Here is a 15399-nt window from a genome sequence, read left to right on the forward strand (position 1 = left end):
AGTGTACTAGTGTGATTTGTAAGCAATAGGTAATGTGTCTCCTTCGTTAAAAGTAAGGTAAGTGAAACCCACCGCCCCAGGGATGATTCTTATCATCAGGTTGGTGTGGTTGTCACGAGTCAGTAAGAATTTAGATTCTAGAAGATAAGCCTGCAGTGATTGCAAAATGGCTGAATGTTCAGGCAGCCAACACGATTTGTTGAAAGTAGGTTGTATCAAAGCATACAAAGGCTTGATACGCTGGGCATATTCGGGAATGTATGTATGCCCGAAATCCAAAAATCCCTGCAAGGACTGTAATTTTTTCAGAGTTGTTGGAGCGCGCTGTTGTGTGCATTTCTCCAAGAACTGAAGAGTCAATCCTCGACCTTCATGGTTGAGCTCGTAGCCCAGGAACAACACTGTGTACTCTGCAATGTGAGACTTTGCAAAGTTGAATTTGTAACCGAAGTCCGCAAAGTTACAAATTATGCGGTCAACGCGACACAGATGCGCCCAAATTTCGTCGTCTGTGAGATAGATGTCACCCACATACGAACAGGCATCTGGGTCAACTCTCTCCAAGAGAGAGACAATACGGGCCGCAAACACACCCGGACTATTCCTCTAGTCCATCGCCAGGCGTTTATATTGGCGTTGTTTGCCGCCACAGGTAAAACTGGTCCATTGGGAACTAACCCCCAGATGCATCAAAGTTATTTTTTCGAGTCCTTAATAGCGAATTTTAAGGATTCACTATTAAAGACTCGCAAAACGGGATGCATGTAGGAATCACAATGTTATTTGCGACTCCTACTGATTCCTTATTTGCGATTCGCTAATTGCTAATCGCAAATAAGGAATGGCTTTCCTAAAGGCCCATAGGAATGAATGGGGAGTCATTCCTTGTCATTCCTTGTTTGCGATTAGCAATTAGCGAATCGCAAATGTGCCGCAATTTCAAGGGTGCCAGGGTGTCCAAAGGACACCCTGTTGCACCCCTGAAATGGTAAAGTTCACTGGTGTTGCGCACACACATGTCCCAAGGACATGTGTGTGTGTAATATACAACTTAGAAAAATGCACTAAAGTGCATATTTCTAAGTTTTTGCTATTTACCACGTAGTTTGAATTTGCGGTAAATAGCGACCCCAGATTGCAAACGGCTAAATTTTGCGATTCGTACCATTTGCGCTTGCAAAAATGCTTGATGCATCTACCTGTTAGACCATCCAAATTGTGGGCAAAAAAAACTTTGGATATGTCAAGTGTGGTTTTAAACAGCTTTCGCACAAGACCATCCACTAGAGCAGAGCCGTGGGTATTCTGTACTGCACAGGTACGGCAATGCGAGTTCAAATGCTGGTAATCCAATACCAAGCGGTACGTACCGTTTGGCTTGGTTACAGTAAAAAGTAGGTTATTCATCGGTGACACGCAAGTTTCAATTACACCTTGATATTCCAGTTGTTCAAGGATTTCCGCAACGGAAGCCTTAGCTTCACGTCGGATGGGATATTGAGGTTGAGGCTGTGGCATACACCGTAAGGGAATCTCGTGGTGTGGGGAAAATGTATCCCAACCACAGTGCGTACGGTATAGAGCCGGCGCAAGGGCTTTAGCCCACTCTTCTGCAAAATTCAGCGCATGCTCCTTCGAGACTGTGTGCACGAAACTAGGGAGGATCACCTCCTCCCCTCTCGGAGCTGCGAGAACAAAAGGTGGGGGCCAGTCAGCCTCCGCTACCAAAATGTCATAGGTAGTTGTAAGATTTTCCAGAAATACCCCTTTTATTGTACATTGTATGTCACCTTCAATTAAAAGGACTATTTCATAAAAAGTCTATCAGGGGGAGCTACTCTGGTATCAGCTGTCTCCACAACAACATATCGGTCAGTCGATGTCACCTTCAGTAGTGGACGCAGGACCTCTCTCACAATGGTAATCTCCGCCGCGCTGTCCAACAACGTCAGCGCCCATGTCTGATTCCGAAGCTGCGTTCTCACTATCTGTGGCATATCTTGCTGTTAAAGCGGCAACTTTCTTTTTATGGAACTGGGGTCTTTTCTGTGAAGAAACGTCCTGCTTGCCTTTTCCGTCTTTCGGGAGGGGTTGGTCGCGACTCTGCTGGCCACCCCGACCTCTGCCGCCGCCTCCACCACCGGACGATAAGGCCGATGTGTCCTGTAAAGAACGAGGAAAGCGTTGATCAGGAACCTGAAATCGATCAGGCGAATTAATCGTAGTGCGGTTGCGCAAATTATAAACGCGCTCAGTAGACTCAGGCATTGGTGATGGGGGACGGGACTCCTGTTTCTGTTGCTGTTTAACCTGTTTTTTATTTCTGTTCCAATTTGTCTTTGGAGCTGTGGGTTGAAAGTTTGTTTTAGACTTCGCACCCTGGGTTTGCTTCTTATCTTTAGCAGAAAAGGGCTTGACACCTAAACTATTGCGGCCAATGGTTTTGTACGCAGCCGTAATAATTCTCAGTAACTGTCGGGGTTTGTCGGCATCGGGGACCTCGCGTAAGGCATTAGCCACCTGAAAGTTTACCGCATCTCCCTTTATATTTGAAAGGACCAGATCGAAAACTACATAAAATGAGCCTACGAGTCTCATTCCCAATTCAACCGCAGCCTCAGCCTCAGATCCGTGTTTGTCCTGAACACGCTTAATGACCGTCAAAAGGACAGCCATTGACGGAGTGCCGAAGCACCTTGTGTACACTGCCGCAAAAATTCTACCCCATGACTCAGTCACCGGCTTCCGGTACCAAATCCTTGGGTAAACTAATTATAAGAATCCTGTGTTTTTCCACGGGACCCGAATTAGGAAAAACAGCCTCCAGCTGGTCAAATTTCTCGGCAAGCCAAAAAGGCATATCATCCTTATCTTGGGGATGTTTGCCCATTACTGCATTGACCATCACGGGACTAAGCTTCATTCTGCGCCCTCCAAACCAACATTGTATGCTTGCAAATGATTGCGAACCGCAATGCGACTATGCTGCGGTATAACAATGTCAGCCATAATGACACAGAGACAAAAAAGGCACAATGTATAACCTAGTAGCACAACTGGGTAGTAATTCAAAACGAAACCATTTGAAAAGATTCAAGCTTGAAAAGACCTATGTAACTATAGGTAGGTTTGTTCGACACTACTATTATCCGGAAACAATAGCGAAGGGGTTAAGGACTGAATGAAGTACTACTCAAGTGTCATGTAATAAGACCACCATTGTATGGGCGCCATGTAGCAGGGATTCTGCTCCTACACAGAACTGTGCATAGAGACTTGGAACCTCAGTGAATTAGGGTGTGCCAAAACTCACCTTAGTAGCAAAAATCCCCTACCAGACTAGCAATCAGTGTCTCATTGGTTCTTCCATACCCCCAATGATTAGACAACCCAGAACATGGAACTTAGAATACCTCAGGCAATGTGGAACACATGAGCACTCTTTCGTTATACACTCATGCTAGTCCAAAACGGGGAGTAAATGAAGACACATGCAAGTTTGAAATATTTATTTCTAATGCCGTGTTCTCAAGCGCAGTATCTTAGCTAATACAAGCAGACATATTATAAGCAACAAGATTATCAGCATAGTTACTGTTCCATAAAATACAAAAGGAGAAAGCATGTTAAAATGCTAAATGGAAATAGACTAGATTACACCTAGATTTCACACACCCTTGTTATTAGGTTATTTTATATCTAAAGAAGGTCTCTTGGGTTTACAAGGGTTTACAAGGGCGGCCCCATACCTCTGGTCCTAGTAGAAACGGATCACATCATTTTCTACACCAGCTCTCTGCATGCGAATGTTCTCCAAAGAATGTGTGTAAGCATGCCTGCGCAGTGCATTATTAAACGCGCCAAAATCAGAGGCCGCCACAGCTGCATATATGTTATGCCTAGAACGTGCGCTGATCAGACCGAACAACAACCACTGTGTTGAAATAACCTTGAATGCCTCGACACTCACTGTTCAAACACCGCTTACCAAGCCAAGCTACTAGCAATTTCGCGTTCTCTGCAGAACGCGAAATTACCCAAATTCCACAAATTCCTCGAGCGGAACGGAATTTACCGCCCAGGCCTAATTACATGCTCCGTGAAGTGTGACCTATCTGCAAACTAAAATGGCAGAAAGTTCTTCCATTCTGTACCACTGAGAAGAACATCAATGTCCCCATTTCTACACCTATACCCGAAAGGTAGGACCCACTACTCATGTATAAATCTTTCCCCTAAGTCTTCATATCTGTCTACTTGATAGTGTTGTAAGCAGTATGTGAAGTGGAATGTTGAAATTGGCAGAGAGATAAACCCATGAATGATCCAATCGGCTGACCGTGTTTCTGCCACAGTTAACGGTAATTCCTTTAGATGTTCTATGTTTAACATTGTGAATGTCGCGTCCTTCTTTGCTATAATTCTCTGTTCTCGTGTTAAATTGTATGGCAGAAATGAATCGGTAGTGTTCAAATGTTTTCAAGGCACATGACCATTGCACAGTCTGTAAAGTCCAGCTTAATAACATGAAGGATCTAATCTGACTCTGTCCATGTTGTAAGAGGGACATGTCACTGTATTCTGTCAATTGCTGCCATCACACTTCTGCTCAGAGAATACATTCTAGTGGATAAAGTAGTCCTACCATTATCAACTACTCCTAGAGCCTTTTCTAAATTTGCTCTGTCAATTTCACGTATCCGCTCGGGAGCTTCCGGCTGTGAAACCTTCCACAGTTTGTTGTATATAGCAACAAAAAGTGTTTTTGACGTGGCTTTTTAGGACCATTTAACTCAAAGGCATCAGAAAGGAGTGGGATGTGTTCTTTCACCTCATCTGATGTGGAATGTTTTAGCCATTCAAGGAACAATTTTCCCACAATGTATGTTATTATTACTCCCAGGTGTTGTGCCTGCTCGTATTGTATGTCTGGTCAGCTTATTCTAAACGACTTCATGTTGTTCAGAAAACGAGCATGGCAACCAATAGTATCTAATTGCCACACTAGCCATCCCTCTGGGTTGGAATGTGAAGAATTATATGTACTATTGTTGAGCATGTTGTCAAATTCTTCCTCTGTATAATTTGTAAACGGTTGCCAATTATCAAAATGTGGAAACGTTTGGTGGATTCATATCCTTTCTCTTGGCCCGGCAGAGGCAGTATGTTTATTGCACAGTTTTGTTCAGGAAAATAATTTGTCTTGGTGTAAGACAGAGTCTAAACAGAGCCTCATTGCCTTGAACTTGCAAGTCTTTAGTTAGTGCCACTGCTACCACTCGTGTGAAACGAAGCGATTCTTGAGCTGCTCATATTGCGATCAGTTTAAGTTAGTTTTAATCTATTTTTAACTAAAACTTACTTCATATTCCGTGCATTTGCACAGCACTGTTTGCACTTTGTCCCCTGCTCTGGTCCACTGTGGCGGGTGCCGTATGTGTGGAGGGCAGGGCAAAACTCTCAATGCGCAGTTGACACCATTTCGGGCTGAAAGGGGGCGGAGCTACTCCCACTCTCTCCCATATCAGCTGATGGGCCAGCAAACGCACGCAGCGGATGCGCCGCTGGCTCGCCAAAGCCAAGCCCATCTGCGCCTGTTCACGTCCGGGCCGCGTCCAGCACCAGCCACGCTGCCCGTTTTCAACCAACTACAAGAATAATGCTGTCTAGGGAACAAATCCTTGAGTTAAAGTCGTCAAAAGGCTGTCCTGAATAGTTTCAGAGCAGCAGCAAAATAACCACCATGAAGATGCTAGAGCAATGCAGACTAAGGCAATATTAATTGTTTTATGTGATATTTGTTGAAACATCCTAATGTGGCTCTTTACTTTTGATGTACCTGTCTATATCGATGACTTTGTTCATTCAACCCTGTGTACAGCTCTGTGATACCCTTTAGTCATGCATGCGCTTTATAAAACACTCTAAATAAATAAATAAATGAATATGTAGAACACAACACAGTTGGCAAAACACTGTACAGCCCTTCCTAAAATGGCATAACATGGATTCTCAAAATGCTAATTTTTTTCCCCAATGAGTTGTCACAGCGTGTAACCATCAACAAAACCCTAGCCTATTACGGTCTGTGTGATTCCATGTATCAAATTACCTATGTACACGCTTCAACACAGTGTAATGACAATCCATCCTTGTAGTCCTATAGGCTTGAGCATATGCTTTTCACAATAAATAAACTTTCATAACTAACAGATCAGGCTTACACCCTTGGTCATTGGACTGTCACCATAACCAACTCTGTCCTGCTGTACTGACGAAACCCTTTATCTCAAGGCAAAAAATGTAACTACAAGCACGATATTTCAGTGGCTGTTCACTTATGCCCAATCAAAATCTGTACTCTATGGAATCATAGCACTGAGTAGTGCTTCGTAAGCGTTTTATTTTAATCACATGGCTGCAAGCTCCTAAAAATAGGACATTAATAACTTCGAGATTACAAAACGGCAGCAAAACCTATTCAAAGTTCCTTGCACAACTTGCAGATGAAACAAACTGAACTACTGCAGTAGATGCTGGATATCCCGGGAACCTGACAGCTGTGCAGAAGTCTGGAATCTTCATGAGCTTTTATCAAGTGAAATCTTGAAAATCGGGTTGAGAATGTGTTCAAGGGTCTTCTCTTGAGAGGAGTGAATCATTCTACGCTTGCCAACCTGTGGAGGACGACGATCTATAGAACCTTAAGTCACTCTTCTTAAAGTAAGACTTTGAGTGAACAGCCACATGGGGTGCAGCATAGGGTACATTTTTAAAACTCATGATCCAGACACATTGTCATTAGAAATATTAGTGATACCTCTCTTTTTTCCCCTCCTTTAGTCATGATTTATGTCAAGTACATTACAGTTGTTTTGTGGCTCATCTCAAAGTCCTAATCCTTCTTGCTGGTGTTTTATCTTTTACCCCTAATGGCTCTGCACTCCCGGAGAATGTAAAAAATTGAATTGTTATAGAGGAGAAAATAATCTCCATAAGTGCCACTAAGAGGAAATGAATATGCAAAAACCCTGCATATTGCTATGATTATGCCTTCATATTTCTTTAGTTGACTGTTTTCTCTTGGTAGGTAATTATGTGACAAAAATTTTATTTTTATACCTTGCACTTCTAATTTACGTTGGCTCAGATTATACAGCTAAATCAACAACTTTTACTGCTTTCTTGCCTCTAGCCCCCCTCATTTCTTACCCTTGTCTTCTCTTTCGTCCCAAGGGTGGAGAACGGCAAACCTCACAAAGAGCCTCCATGGATTGTGCTGGTTCAGGAAAAGAGGCGGAAATCGGCTCCTCTGCCCCCAGGGACTCCTCCAAGGGCCCTTACCGAAGAACAACTGCAAAGCCCTGCCCAGGACCGGGTAGGCCGGACCTCTCTCCGGAAGCCACCACTTCAGCCCAAGCCTTACAACCCTTTTGATGATGACGAAGATGATGACCCAGAGGCCAGTGACTCCTCACTGAACCAAAGCCACCCTTGGTACGGTATCACACCCACCAGCAGCCCAAAGCAGAAGAAGCGAGCAGCCCCCAAGGCACCTAATGCCTCTCCTCTAGGTAAGAGCATACTTCAGGGGTACAGGCTACAGGACTGTCTAGAAAATTGAAACCTGTTTTCCCTTCTTTTGTGGTGGAACCATCTCTGATTCTTATTACACGTTTGCCAGAAAAACAATTCTGCAGAAATAAGAGTTCCCATCCAAATCAAGATTACCAGTTTGCAGTAAAATGTGCATCTTTGGGTTTCTCCTTGGACACTTTTTTAAGTGAAAAGCTGGTTGTGAGAAGTTGGCCTGATGTGCAGTGTTCACTATTCTAGTGATCACTATATATCAGTCCAAACAACCCTTATTGATGATTGGTTGTAAGTCAACCTTATAGACCAGCTATCCTAGTAGCATGGATACGAGCAGTCTAAGGCTAAGACTCTAGAGGGCGTGTTAAGCCAGCTGTTTTACCATCACATTACCCCTTGAACACCCAGTGAAAGGACACCACACAAGTGTTATGAAAATAAACAATGTATTTATTAGAATCACAACAACCCTGTACTCTTTATGAGGACAGGGTGCTAAGCACACAACAAAACTCTTATGAAAATACTTAAGTTAGCACGTTATACACAAATGCCCGAGGGGCACGAAAAACCATATACTCTAAAAGTGGAATGCGAATTACTAGCAGGTAAGTAACAGTACTAATAGGCTTTGGAATCGCTAGGACTTGACTAGGGAATCGTTAGATTACTACTAGGAGGCCCAGGGGACTCGGGTGCAGAGTGTGCACTCTCACGCGGGATGCGGGACAAAGTCTATGGGAGCTAGAATTCACAAAGTTAGTGTTCACGGGCGAACCCGACCTGGTAGGGAGAAAATGACAGTGGATCCTGACCCTTGGATAGTGAGGCTATGCTGGGACACCGAAGTGCCGAAGTTACCTAGCCCAGGGGCTGCAGCTGCATAGGTCTGAAAAGACGTCGGGAATCCACGTGCCGGACCAGGAGCCTGGAAGAAGGAAGTTGCTGGCAGGCGACCAGTGAAGAAAAGTTCGAGGGATCCAAGCCTGGATCAAGGAAGAAGAAAACCTGAAAGCAGAGGGGACCAAGTTCTTGAATCACTAGCCAGTGATTAAGTGGGCACCAGGATGGCACCGGGCGAAGTCACCTCGACTAGGTGAGTGGGCGACGCTGGCTCTGCAGATCTCACGGACCAGGAGGCGTTGTCGGCGACCAGGATGGAGAGGCGAGCTGTCCCACGATGGATGAAGCTGTCGGCGTCGAAGTTACCCAGGATTGGGCAACAAGCCTTGGCTAATTCAAGCCCACGCGGTGGACTCAAAATGGCGTCTTGAGTGGACCAGGAGGGTCCGGGGTGCTCCTCTTTTGGAAGGGAGCAAGGGCCAGCCTGGAGCAACCAGACCAGCAGCAGTGATGTCGTCGGGCGTCGTTCAGAAGGCCACAAGCCAGCGGGCTAGTAGCCAAACAACGCGGTGAGCAGCAAAAAGCAGAAGGGCCCCACGCAGATCGTGGAGATGCTGGGAGGCTGCACTTCGGTGCTGGAGCTGCTCAGGGTCGGGGCTTCTCGGACCCCAAAGCACTCACCAGGAAATTACTCGGCGGGCTTGCTGGAAAGAAGTCGTGCAGTCTTGAAGATGGCCGGTCCCTCGAGGTCTCGTCACACCCACGAATCTCAGCGTGACTGATGATGTAGGTCGAGGTCAGAGGTGCCAGGGAAGCCGGTTCTCGTCGAGCTGGGCAGTCTTGATCCGGAGGAGAGACTTGCAGCAGACCGCAGTGCTCTTAAGATGGTGCCTGCGGATGCAGGGTGACTACTCCTTAGTCACAAGGGAGAAATCTTAGGAAGAAGTCTTGAGTTCCTTTCGTGGAAAGTAGTTTCAGGATTCAAAGATGATCTGATTTGGAAGGGGGCCAGTCTCTACCTTTATCTGGGAAAAGGGGGCTGGCACGCGACTAGGTCCTGCCCTATGGGTGGGACCAGGAGGGGGGTGGTTACACCCACTTCCTTGGCGGGCTTTTCCCCAGGCCAGGGGCTGGAGTGCCCCTGGAACTGGTTCCAGCCAGCCTATGCACAGTGAGCACCGGGGTGCCACGTGCAGTCACCTTCCTCTAAAGCCCTGCCTACCTACAATACACAAAACCCTGTCTGGGACGGTGCTGGCACCGCCCCTGGCAGGAAACCCTTTGTCCTTATCTCCTGCTCTGGGAGGACTCCCAGCAGCAGGAGGGCAGACTTGTGTCTCGGTGGCAGCATCCATTTTGTGGATGCTAAGGCTCTGTCTGACTTTTAACCGGGTTATAGGTTACATGCATGTCGTGTCCCTCTAGAAGGGTGGAATGCTAACCCCGTCGCCAGAATTGGCGAGGGGTTAGTATTCCAATTCGTATGACACCTTACTCGACATGTTTTGATAAAGCGATACCAGAGTTGGCACATAACCGCGAGGATTATAATGCACTTAAGAGTATATGGTATGCGATATCATGGAAACGGCTAAGGGATGGATCCCGAAAGCCGCAGACAGTCTCAGCTCATGCTAGAGCACCATCTCACACGATTCCAAGCACTCTGCCTTCAGGATTGTTAAGGCCTGCTATAGGAGTGACTGATAGGAGATCTGTGTGTCCATTTTTAGGGTTAGATATAGGTATACTATATCTAAAGCAAAGGGTGAGTACACCACCTTGCCCCAGCTGTCGTGCAGCCAGTTGTGTCAGTTTTAGTTAGTCAATCCAGGGGTGGCATAATACATGCTTCAGCCCCTGGGAGACTTCTGGGTGCACCTCAGCCCTGGGTACAGGGACTTGGAGAGGGCCCAGTGCCAATTCAGTACCTGAGTACAATTTGGATAGAGAGAACAGCTAGGCTGTGGGTCTGATTAGCAGGCCCACAGCCAGGGAAAGTCGTAAACCAGTGCAGCAAAAAGCAAAAATCTGGGTGATCATAGGATTGCAGACCCTACTCTCCTACACTGGTTGAATGCATCAGGGGAAAAATGCTCTGAATGAGGGAAAGGCCTGAGGAAATCGATGCTCAAACTTTTTATTCCAGAGGTTGTATTGGCACAGTTATACTGCAAAAAACGACCATACCCCATAGCATTGTTAATTGTGGGTGAGGTATTACTGAAACCTTTTTCACATAGGACTCGTAATGACTTCTTCAAGGGTTTTGGGGTGGTTGTGAGAAAGTGCCCTCTTTCTTGCATTGGTATGCCCCCACTTTTTGCTGAATGGCTGATGTGCTTTGACTAAGTGTGCCCTGGGCTCCTGCCAACCAGGTGCCCAGGGCCTGTGCTCCTTCCCTAAAACTGTGTTGAAACTAAAACCCAATTGGCACCTCTGGCCACCTGTCAGCCCCTAGTAAATGGTACCCTAGGTACCCAGGGCGGCCTGGTGATCAGAGAAGACCCCTAAGGGCTGCAGCACTTATTGTGCCACCCTTAGGGGCCCTGTACCCTGACACCCACACACTGCCTTGGCAGGCTGAGTGTCTAAGTACAGAACCAAACAGAGAGTCGACATGGCACACATCCCTGTGTGCCATGCCCACCAACCCACTGCCCTGGCATACATCAGCCACCCCTCTAGCTGGGTGCCCTATGCCATTGGTGTGGGCACAGGGGCATGAGCCCTGTGCCCCTACAGTACCCAGTGGTACAAAAGGGGGTGGTGATGGACAGAGCCTCTGAAGGTGGCAGAGTGGGCTAAAGAACGGTGATGGATTAAACCCAGATCTGTTGACTGGGTGTGAGTGTTTGATTGGTTCAGATGCTCCGTCCATCACCACCCCCTTTTGCACCGCTTTGTTCGCCATAAGTTGGCAGGGTATGCTCAGACGTGAGTCCCTTGCTCACTTTGCCACTGGATTCAAGCAAGCCTGGCTGAAGACGGCTGAAATGCCAGAAACCGGTCCTAGGAAGCTTGTTTCCGGTCCAGGGAAGGCATGGCTTGGCAGTTCGGGCTGGACTGTTCCCATGAGGCACAGGGTCAGACTGATTTGCATATGGCCATGTCTGAACTGGGAAGGCAGAGTGGGCTAAAGAATGGTGATGGATTAAACCCAGATCTGTTGACTGGGTGCGAGTGTTTGATTGGTTCAGATGCTCCGTCCATCACCACCCCCTTTTGTACATACAGTACCCAGGGCCATTCCTGGGCACTGTAAGTGCAGTGATGCCACTAGGGAAGGCAATGACCCTGACGCCCGACTCTGTTTGCTCAACATATGGGAGGACATAGACCTGACTGAAATCCAACAACAATTGGTGACGCTGGGCTACACATTAGTAAAAAGGGAACTGGCTAGAGGATTGTGGGGGGGGGGAGTGGCACCACCTACTGTGCTGGTGTGGCTGAAAGAGCTAGATAGGTGCATGAGAGCGGAGAAAGAAGTCTTCATATCCAGGGGATGCCCGAAGAAATGGGATAAAAAATGGCAGAAGTGGAACACTCACAGGGGGAGATCTGTGTATCGCCTATGGTGGAACTTGACATGCGAAGAAATATGGACAGAGATGTAACTGTTTAATGTAACGTTTTCCCAATTTCCGTAGCATATGTGGTGATTAATGTACCCTGCAGTTATTATCTGTAAGAACTGTATACTTGTCTGACATGTCTCACTATCAATAAAAACAATAAGAAAAAAATAAAAGAGTATATGGTGCTCGGAGGTTGTCATTACGAACTCCACAGCACCATAATGGCTACACTGAAGACTGACAAGTTTGATATCAAACTTCTCAGCACATTAAACTCACACTGATGCCAGTGTGGAATTTAATGTAAAATGCACTACAGAGGGCATCTTAGAGATGCCCCCTGAAACCTAACCATCTGAAAGAAACAGGTTAGTATTAGATTCCTTACCTTAGAATATCCCCAGGCGTCAGTCTGGATCCGGAAACTTTTGCGTAGCAGTACCCCTGCGCGTCGGTAGGCGTCGTCTGCAGGCGTCCCCTGCGGCTCCGCGTCGTCGGCGTCGTGCGCCGTGATGACGTCGCTGGAGTATATAGACGCCGCCTCCGCGCGCTGACGTCAGTTCTTCTTTTTTCCGCGCCAGTTAGCGCAGATCCGAAGAGCAGTACTCCGGTCTTTTGACCAAGTTTATTGTTAACTACTTAATCTTCTACGGTGCCGGTAGGATGCCCGGTTTCAAGGGTTGCGACGAGTGCGACCGCCTGATGTCGGTCACCGACCACCATCGACTCTGCCTCCGGTGTCTGGGCGCGGACCACGACGTGGAGTCCTGCGTCGACTGTCGGGCCTTGACTGGTAAAGCTAGGCGGGAGCGGTCCCGCAAGCTTCTCGAGCTCCGTGTGTCGGCCCCGCGTCGAGAGCGGTCCCGGTCCGGTCGGAGGTCGAGGGAGCGGTCGAAGGAACGATCGCGGAGCCGCCATGAGCGCTCCGGGAGTCGCCACCATTCCTCCGGTTCGTCAGGTAAGCGTAAGAAGTCGGGGCGTCGTCATCGTACCCCCGACTCCCCCCAACGCCCGCGTGATGCGGCCGGGGGCTCGGGTGGCCCCACCCCCGCGGCCCCGCGTGGGTTGCCGACGCCGTCTGCCCCATACCGGTCGGTCCCTGGGGAAGGCGCGTCGCGTGAGGAGATCGAGGCCTTCCTCATCGCTGTGAGAAGTTGGCCTGATGTGCAGTGCTCACTATTCTAGTGATCACTATATATCAGTCCAAACAACCCTTATTGATGATTGGTTGTAAGTCAACCTTATAGACCAGCTATCCTAGTAGCATGGATACGAGCAGTCTAAGGCTAAGACTCTAGAGGGCGTGTTAAGCCAGCTGTTTTACCATCACCTTACCCCTTGAACACCCAGTGAAAGGACACCACACAAGTTGTTATGAAAATAAACAGTGTATTTATTTATAACAAGACTACCCTGGCTCTTTATGAGACAGGGAGCTAAGCACACAACAAAACTCTTACGAAAATACTTAAGTTAGCACGTTATACACAAATGCCCGAGGGGCACGAAAAACCATATATTCTAAAAGTGGAATGCGAATTACTAGCAGGTACGTAACAGTTCTAATAGGCTCTGGAATCGCTAGGACTTGACTAGGGAATCGTTAGATTACTACTAGGAGACCTAGGGGACTCGGGTGCAGAGTGTGCACTCTCACGCGGGATGCGGGACAAAGTCTATGGAAGCTAGAATTCACAAAGTTAGTGTTCACGGGCGAACCCGACCTGGTAGGGAGAAAACGACAGTGGATCCTGACCCTTGGATAGTGAGGCTATGCTGGGACACCGGAGTGCCGAAGTTACCTAGCCCAGGGGCTGCAGCTGCATAGGTCTGAAAAGACGTCGGGGATCTCGTTGCCGGACCAGGAGCCTGGAAGGAAGAAGTTGCTGGCAGGCGACCAGTGAAGGAAAGTTCGATGGATCCAAGCCTGGATCAGGGAAGAAGAAAACCTGAAAGCAGAGGGGACCAAGTTCTTGAATCACTAGCCAGTGATTAAGTGGGCACCAGGATGGCACCGGGCGAAGTCACCGCAGTCAGGTGAGTGGGCGCTGCTGGGCTCTGCAGTCTCTCGGACCAGGAGGCGTTGTCGGCGACCAGGATGGAGGTGCGAGCTGTCCCACGACGGATGAAGTTGTCGGCGTCGAAGTTACCCAGGATTGGGCAACAAGCCTTGGCTAATTCAAGCCCACGCGGTGGACTAAAAATGGCGTCCTGAGTGGACCAGGAGGGTCCGGGGTGCTCCTCTTCTGGAAGGGAGCAAGGGCCAGTCTGGAGCAACCAGACCAGCAGCAGAAATGTCGTCGGGCGTCGTCAGGAAGGCCACAAGCCAACGGGCTAGTAGCCAAACAACGCGGTGAGCAGCGGAAAGCAGAAGGGCCCCACGCAGATCGTGGAGATGCTGGGGGGCTGCACTTCGGAGCTGGAGCTGCTCAGAGTCGGGGCTTCTCGGACCCCAAAGCACTCACCAGTAGATTACTCGGCGGGCTTGCTGGAAAGAAGTCGTGCAGTCTTGAAGATGGCCGGTCCCTTGAGGTCTCGTCGCACCCACGGTTCTCAGCTGGGCTGTAGAGGCGGGTAGAGGTCAGAGGTGCCAGGGAAGCCGGTTCTCGTCGAGCTGGGCAGTCGGATTCCGGAGGAAGGACTTGCAGCAGACCGCAGTGTTCTTAGATGGTGCCTGCGGATGCAGGGTGACTACTCCTTAGTCACAAGGGAGAAATCTTAGGAAGAAGTCTTGAGTTCCTTTCGCAGAAAGTAGTTTCAGGATTCAAAGATGATCTGATCTGGAAGGGGGCCAGTCTCTACCTTTATCCTGTAAAAAGGGGCTGGCACGCGACTAAGTCCTGCCCTATGGGTGGGACTAGGAGGGGGGTGGTTACACCCACTTCCTTGGCGGGCTTTTCCCCAGCACAGGGTCTGGAGTGACCCTGGAACTGGTTCCAGCCAGCCTATGCACAGTGAGCACCGGGGTGCCACGTGCAGTCACCTTCCTCTAAAGCCCTGCCTACCTACAATACACAAAACCCTGTCTGGGACGGTGCTGGCACCGCCCCTGGCAGGAAACCCTTTGTCCTTATCTCCTGCTCTGGGAGGACTCCCAGCAGCAGGAGGGCAGACTTGTGTCTCCGTGGCAGCATCCATTTGGTGGATGCTAAGGCTCTGTCTGACTTTTAACCGGGTTACAGGTTACAGGCATGTCGTGTCCCTCTAGAAGGGTGGAATGCTAACCCCGTCGCCAGAATTGGCGAGGGGTTAGTATTCCAATTCGTATGACACCTTACTCGACATGTTTTGATAAAGCGATACCAGAGTTGGCACATAACCGCGAGGATTATAATGCACTTAAGAGTATATGGTATGCGATATCATGGAAACGGCTAAGGGA

The 15399-nt window shown here is 48.3% G+C and overlaps 1 protein-coding gene across 3 annotated transcripts in view; it reads left to right on the plus strand.

The window, feature by feature from the left end:
• MICALL1 (MICAL like 1) overlaps positions 1-15399 on the plus strand; it is a 363438-nt gene that overhangs the window by 129027 nt on the left and 219012 nt on the right. For all 3 annotated transcript variants that reach the window (XM_078684158.1, XM_078684159.1, XM_078684160.1), the window contains one exon: positions 7237-7574. In XM_078684158.1, coding sequence (XP_078540284.1) covers positions 7237-7574 — 338 coding nt within the window. The remainder of the gene's footprint in view (positions 1-7236; positions 7575-15399) is intronic.

This window comes from Lissotriton helveticus, chromosome 1_1, assembly GCF_964261635.1.
Source record: "Lissotriton helveticus chromosome 1_1, aLisHel1.1, whole genome shotgun sequence".
NCBI lineage: Eukaryota > Metazoa > Chordata > Amphibia > Caudata > Salamandridae > Lissotriton > Lissotriton helveticus.